We start from the raw sequence: 7,631 nt of genomic DNA on the forward strand, positions 1-7,631 counted from the left end.
TTAAATTTAAAAACTGTACTTTTGAGTTAAAATATATATTTATAATTTTAATAAATGACAAATTAAAAAGGCATGACCATTTTTTTTATATTGAAAAAATATTGAACCGTGACACCAAAGTATCGAACCGTGAATTTTGTGTATCGTTGCACCCCTAATATATATATACACATACACACACATATATAAATAACATAAGAGTGTGGAGTATTTCAGTAAGGTTTAAGGCCTGAAAAAAGTACCACTTATACATATTAAATAGGCCAATAATCAAAAGTACCCATCTCATAAAGCAACATTTTTTCCGAACAAATGAAAGCAGTATTCGGCGTAAAAAAGTATAGATAATAATAGCAGTCTTAATAATAGTAACACTGTACCAGTGTGTTTTTTCTTCTGCCGTACAGGTGAGCCCCAGCAGCGTTGACTATATCCACAGCGTGCCCCCAGTGCCAACCGACTGGGCACTGTGGCCTCCTTAAATGAAGCGATGTCATTCTGCTGGTCACTTGAAGATGACGGCCCATCTGAAAAAGCGAGGACAGATCATGAGATCTCTTTACACACACATGCACGCGCACACGGCCGGGGAGCAGTTGAACATTTTGATGTGGTAGAAGCAGAAAAAGGTTTTTAGCAAGTTTAGGACAGCAAACAGCCACAGATCTCCATTCCCCACCACACACTCTCATTCACTCTGACACATGGTCCTGAGTAACACTCATCCTTCAGGAAACTCAAACCTGACTGTGTACAACATCCAAATGCCACTACTGAACTCCACTGAAGTCTTTTGTACTACACTCAAGCCACCTTGTAACTACACAGCCTCATTTTTACTGTGTTCACTTTATTATACAGTGTGCTTTTTATTCCTTTTGTTATTTAGATTTCAGTCTTTCTGTTCCGTTATTCATATTTAGACTTTGTTATGTATACCATGGTTTATGTTATTTATATTACTGTTTTGTTATCCATATTTCTTGGGTAGTAGTCGGGTGGAGCACCCACAGATTTGTTGTATATGTACAATGACAAAGGGCTATTCTATTCCATTCTATTCTAAGTTTGCCAAGGACCAAATTATGATGCTAAGATGACTGGGTTAGAACATCTCCAAAACTGCAGCTCTTGTGGGGTGTTCCTGGTCTGCAGTGGTCAGAACCTATCAGAAGTGGTCCAAGGAAGGAACAGTGGTGGACTAGCAACCAGCGACCTAACTGCTGAAAGAGTTTGCTGGTTCTGACCGTACACAGACAAGTAAGTATGTACTGGTCTGTGGCTGTGTGTGTGTGTGTGTGTGTGTGTGTGTGTGTGTGTGTGTGTGTGTGAGAAATGCATGCAGCACTTGTTTACAGCTTTTATACTTTTTTTTTAATATAGTTATAGTGAACATGCGGAAAAACCTAAAACTATACGATGACATTTATTTGAAATACGTTTGGAATTCAGTAATAAAAAGTCCAAGTGGATGTTTGTGCCTGGAGAATGACAAGAACACACAGGTGGAAACCAAGAGACGTGGTAATGGGGTTCTTACCATGCTCCCTGGTCTCAGCAGCACTCTCCCCTGCTGTGTTATTTGGCACTGGGTTCAGATCAGCCTGAGGAGCCACCCCCTCTCCGCCAATTGTCAGAGCAGAGGAAGAGCTTGAGGATGAAGCCACCAAAGTAGATGCCGAGGAAGATGACGTAGCATGTTTGGAGACCACTCCTGTGGCCCCACCCACCCCACTGTGGCTGGAGGATGTATGTTTGGATGGACTACGCTGACTGCCAGCTGCTGGCTTGCTTGAGTAGAAGGAGCTTAGAGTTTGGGGCTTGTGGGTCTGACTCTCTCTGTCCAATAGCTTATCCAATATCTAAGCATGGAGGGTGGACAGGAAAGAGAGAACACATTGATACAGAGAGTAAGAAAACACTTACACTTTGCATACACCCTACAACAGAAATCCACATGAGCAACATGAAATACCAAAGTGTGGAAATCAGAAAAATCTTAGATGGGTGCGTTCAATCAATGTGCTTGGTTAAAGCACATCTTTACATACTTCTATCTAGTTGTGTGAACATTATCTGGTGATAGTCACAATTTACTCCAAGGAAAATCCTTACCTACCTTATACAAGTAGAACCTTGTAATGTCCTGGACTGATTCTTATTTAGCACTTTTCTACTTTTCTGGAGTACTACAAGCGCTCTATACAACATGCTAGATTCACCCATTCACACAAGCACTGTCTGCCATTTAAGTACTACCATTAGCAACTTGGGGTTAATATCTTGCTCCGGATATTTGGCATGCAGACTAAGGGGAGCCAGGGATTGAACCACCACCATTTAGATCAGTGACCTGGTCTAGCTCCTGAGCCAATGTTATTGTACCCAAAAAAGATGTACATCTAACATTCTTTGTACTAATTAACTGCCTAATATCATTATCAGAGAAAGAAAGAAGAGATGAAAATTCTTTTGATGAGTGTCGAAGGGTATCAGACACCTGAGAATGGAAATATCCTGTTAAACTTGTTAGCAAAGTAATCAAACGTCAGACTCAATGTAAGAACACAACTGTCTGACCATCTATAGCTATCCTCCATGGGTCAAAGGAGCTTGCAAAGAAAAGCGTCTGGACTTCTTTAAAGATGGCAGAGAGTTGGTGTCGTAAACCCCCGCCTCTGTTCAAAGATGGTCGCTCACAGTGGACATAGATGCTTCTTTCACTCCTCTTTCAAACAGTCTGTCCTCTCTGTACTGTACAGCATACACCACATTGTTAAGAATGTGGTGTATGCTGTACAGTGCAGCGAGGAATGCCCAGACCTCTACATCGGAGAGAGCAAACAGCCACTTCACAAGCGCATGGCACAACACAGAAGAGCCACCTCCACAGGACAAGACTCAGCAGTCCATCTGCATCTTAAGGATAAAGGTCACTCTTTCGAGGATGCCAATGTTCACATTTTGAACAGAGAGGACAGATGTTAACCAACCAGATGCATGTTAACCTGTGTCAGTGTTTACCGGACTCAGACAAGCAAAGTGAAGCTTTCCTTCACTGTGCAAGAAATAGACATGAATGTGTTTCAGAGAGCAGCTCCTGTGTGAAAGGCCTGTATTACGTGCTTAAAAGCACTCACTCACTTTTTTACACAATTTGAGCAATTAGTATTTGGCCTAAGGAAACTTGGACGTTCAGACAGAAGGAGCTGGGGATCGAACCACTCACCTTTTAATTAGTATAGTCTTTTCCAGTTACATCCAGTTACTGGTCAATGAATTACTTTGCACTATTTTCTTTCTTTGTTTTAAAAAAATGTATTAAATGAATAAACTCTCCTGTTACAGTCAAATTCTGTGACTGTAACAGGTGTAGAATTGATATGCGGTTGGACGGGACATCTTCTGTACATGTTCTGAAATACTATAATGTAGCTGTTACCTTCTTGAGCTTGCTCTGGTCGTCCTTATAGGTGATCATGAGAGCCAGGGCCAGGTCACCCTTCACTCGTCTAGTTCCTTCACATAGCAGAGGATGCTCTGCCTCGCTGACTGTGGTTTTCATACCTGCAGTCACAGAGGGTGGACACAAAACAAAGGTTACAATTGAACATTTGTGAGAAACAGTGAGCAGGAAAACAAGTAGTGAGGATGGAGAAGAAGATACTGATAAACACTGAGAGGAACGAAACCAATCAATTGGTGAATAAATTTACCAAGTGCAGCAACAGCAGCCTCAAAACCCAGCTCCTCATCTCCAGGCATCTCATTGTTGCGGTTGCGGCTTGGTGGACGGGAACCCGTTGGAGACACAACTGCACAAAACAGTATGGAGAAAAGTGAAAGGGACATAAATTCAGTCAATCTCCCTTAAAATTCCTCAGTCTGTTCCAAAAAAGACAATATGAGCTTCTTCATTCATTCAACACAAAGCTTCAACGTTCAGTACACTACAAATAAAGCTGGTGGCCAAGAGATATTCACTTTCATATTACATAGTTAAAGGCAATTTAACAGAATACTTAGAATTCTTTAGTCTTGTATTATTTATTTTTATTTTATTGTATTTGAATCAAGTTAAAAATCCTGTTTAAGCGATTAACAATTTCCCATCATTTCTGTGTCCATCGCAACTGTCAAATAAAAGCAAAAAAAGCTGAATACATATAATAAAACTAAAACCTTAGTATAAGGATTTGATTGAGACTTTTAAGAAAATATCTGATCTTCTTTGGGCAAGCAGCCATGAGACAATGGCATGGTTGTGTTTACATCCTAAACACATATGACAAGAAAACTAGAATTGCTTTGACTATTTCAAGTGAAACACATGAAAACCACCATTAAAATAAAGATTACCGGTGCATACCTGGGGTACACAGTACATCGAAGATGAAGCTGGCCAACATGAGAGGTAGCACAGGTCTGTAATCACAAAAGTTTCCATCCCGGAGCTGCTCTGCTCGCTCTCTGATGGCGGACATCTCTATCAGACCCAGAGGGATCTTCTTCAACAGAGCAACCACCTCTGACTCCTGGTAGGCCAGCTTCACCTGATTAGTCCAGACACATACAATATGCATATGATACATTTACATAAATATATATCCCTTTTGTTTTAAAAGCTAAACTTTGTAAGTTAATTTGGTCCCTATGTTGATGAGAATTTTTCCCCAAAACAAGCTCTGAGTACAAGATCCATAGAGGCTGGGGTCTATCACACCAGGCAAGACCCCAGGTGCAGGCTGTGTAAAGATGCCCCTGACACAATCAAGCACATAACAGCAGGGTGCAAGATGCTAGCAGGCAGGTCATACATGGAACGCCATAACCAAGTAGTGTAGCATAGTGTACAGGAACATCTGTGCCGAGTATAACCTGGAAGTCCCGAGGTCAAAATGGGAGATGAATAATAACCTAATAATAACCTAATAATAACCCTAACCCGCCGCGCTCCCACAATGCATTGCGGCGTGACGTCAACTCCGAAGCCCTATAAGGCTGGAAACCTGCAGTCAGTTGAGACTGAAGAAGTCACTTGGATGAGTGACGAAACGTTTCTCCCACTGAAAAGCTACGTCCAGATGAACACAATCAACTTTTGGGCACTTTGATTCAGTACTTTACATAACCATGATTTCTCTCTCTTTACCGACCGTTAAGCATACTGTATATGACTAAAATCACATTAACAGTACAATGTCTTATATTATAATTATTGACAAATAAAATAATATTTTCGAAGTTGTGGCGAGCGCAGTACATTTTGCTGTGGTCTGCTGGAGGCGTGGCACTGGAGCTGGTGACACCAACTGACTGAATAATGTCAAGAAGGTTGGCAATGTCAAGTAGCTGCAGACTGCACGTTTGAAGCTGTGGTAGAAAGGATGTCACTGAACACTGTTATTTGCCACCTATAATCCTGACTACCCTCTGCTGCCAGAGGAGCACCCTCTGTAACAGACTGATTCAACTCCACGAACAAGGTGGCCAGACAGAGCAGGTCTGTCAGACCATATATTACCCTATATGTTACAATCTCTGGCAGTTATCAACCAGATATCATTTTATTATGACTATGAGTATTATTGCATCCTGATGTAAAAAAAAAAAAAAATCCCAATTTTGGGAAAACTGCAATATTTTGCATTGAACACTTGTAAACCAAATTCTACAACCTGCCAATTCATTCAACTTTTAAGATGTTTTGTAGGTTAAGTGCAAGATAAATAAAAGAATAAGGCTAAGGTAAATGAACTGCTGCATATAGGACTGTTGTACTCTACTGGAGCACTTTCATTAAGTTTTAAGTTTAAATTTTTGTTCAACGAAAATGTGCTTTCCATCCAACACTGACACATATTCACACTTTGATGAACACATTGGGAGCAACTTGTGTGTGTTGTGAGTAAGTAAGAGAGAGAGAGAGAGAAAATAACACCTCTAGAGCTTTGGTAGATGCTGGTGGTCTCTGGAGTTCCAGTGAGAACATGCCAGTGTTGAAGGCCAGATTATGGAGTTCCAGTCGCTCACTGAGAACTGTCAGGAGGAAGGCAGCTTTTGACAGTGTCTTAGTGGCTACCTGTGTCTGGCGGGTGGTTGACACCTTGCTCTTCTTTCCCTAAATCCAACAAACAGGTAATGACAGTAATTTTAGGATGATGATTGATGAGATTGGAAGGCAGACAGTGTATCAGAGGATGAGATGAGCTATCTAACATAGGAGGATGTGTTTCAGGGTAATGGGCACTGGGACTGTGTCTACCTTAGTCTGTGGCTGCTCCACTTTCAAATCTGGAGGGTTGGCCAAAAGGTCTCTAGCCAGCTCCACAGCCAGCCTGCATGCCTCGTTACTGTACCCATGTGCATGGAGGGCTTCAGCACATGCAAACAGCACCTGTACAGAAGAGTAGATTGATGACCTTTAGAGGAGCTTACACTGAAATCCTGGAGAATATATTAACAATAACCATAGCTACTACCAGCTGTTTTTAGTGTATGTTAAGGAAGCTCACAGTAATGAAGAAACACCCACATAATTTCCACTATGAACAATTCCAGTTATTTGGAAATTTCAAACACATATTTTATTCACAAAAGATCATGTTTAACATGAGACATTTTACCATTTAATGAAAAATAGCAGTTAATTTTTATGAGATGAGATGATGATGAGATAGCCTTTATTTGTCAGTTGCAGGTCTTTTGCCCACAACTATGTATGTGTGTGCGTGTCCAGAGTTCAGCTGAGACAGTGTCCTTCGCCCTGCTAGGCTAAGTAAACAGTCTTCCAGCCAACCCAGGTGGCCTTGCATGGAATGGGAAGGAACAGACTAAACACAGTCGTTATCAGGGTGTTTTGTTCAGCTCCGGCCTTGCAGCTGGCGCCGAGAGGGTATCCGCATGAAGTGATGGTATTTTTACTTTAGTGCGAACAGCTCATATGAATTTCAAAGCAGTTCTACAGTCCAACACTGGTCTCTCAATCTCCCGTTGGAGAGCCGCGAGCTTCGCCATACTTGCGTTCTGTGATGTTGTCATTTCTTGTGCTCAAGGAGCCGATTTCTGAGAACTCACGGCAGTGTGCCTCCCCGAGATGTCATCCAATTTGCGCCCAGAGATGTTATTCCGAGCAGCCCTTCCGAGATGTATCCAGTCTGCAGTCAGAGATCTTATTCTGAGTATTCACAGCAGCCGTAGCCTCTCCAAGATCTTATCGTGCTGCACTCAATGAGCCCATTTTGAGAAACTCACGCCTCTCCCATCGTTCCAATCCCAGCGGGCAGCCTTGTGGGGGTTTGAACAGCCGGTTCCGCTTTCTTAATTCTTCGATAAGTCAGGGCCAAGCCAGCTCCGATCAGCCAGAACCCTGTTATCATGGTTCCGAATAGGTAGATATCTTCAGCACTCAGGCTCACCCGAGCCCAGACTTCTCGTTGAGAAAGGGGTGTCAATTGCATTTAGGGACCAGTTGATCCAATCCATAATTCCTCTTTTAGGTTTTAGAGAACAGACTGTGAGAGAGTGTTCCAGGGAAAATACAAAAAACCCACGAGACTAGACAAGGACATAAGCAGGGAAGATAAGGGAGAGGAGAAAAAGTGCGTCCGCCTCCTCCAAGAGCCAAAGAA

General features: G+C 42.0%; 1 protein-coding gene across 1 annotated transcript in view; it reads right to left on the reverse strand.

Annotated features, from left to right (window-relative positions):
* Positions 1–7,631, reverse strand: part of zswim8 (zinc finger, SWIM-type containing 8) — a gene marked incomplete at its 5' end in the record, with an annotated part of 45,034 nt that overhangs the window by 18,699 nt on the left and 18,704 nt on the right. The window contains 7 exon segments of the mRNA XM_005947810.3: positions 381–527; positions 1,541–1,862; positions 3,443–3,567; positions 3,717–3,815; positions 4,370–4,553; positions 5,942–6,121; positions 6,266–6,397. Coding sequence (XP_005947872.2) covers positions 381–527; positions 1,541–1,862; positions 3,443–3,567; positions 3,717–3,815; positions 4,370–4,553; positions 5,942–6,121; positions 6,266–6,397 — 1,189 coding nt within the window.

Source organism: Haplochromis burtoni, unplaced genomic scaffold, assembly GCF_018398535.1.
Source record: "Haplochromis burtoni strain Fernald_Lab_line unplaced genomic scaffold, NCSU_Asbu1 Contig_554, whole genome shotgun sequence".
NCBI lineage: Eukaryota > Metazoa > Chordata > Actinopteri > Cichliformes > Cichlidae > Haplochromis > Haplochromis burtoni.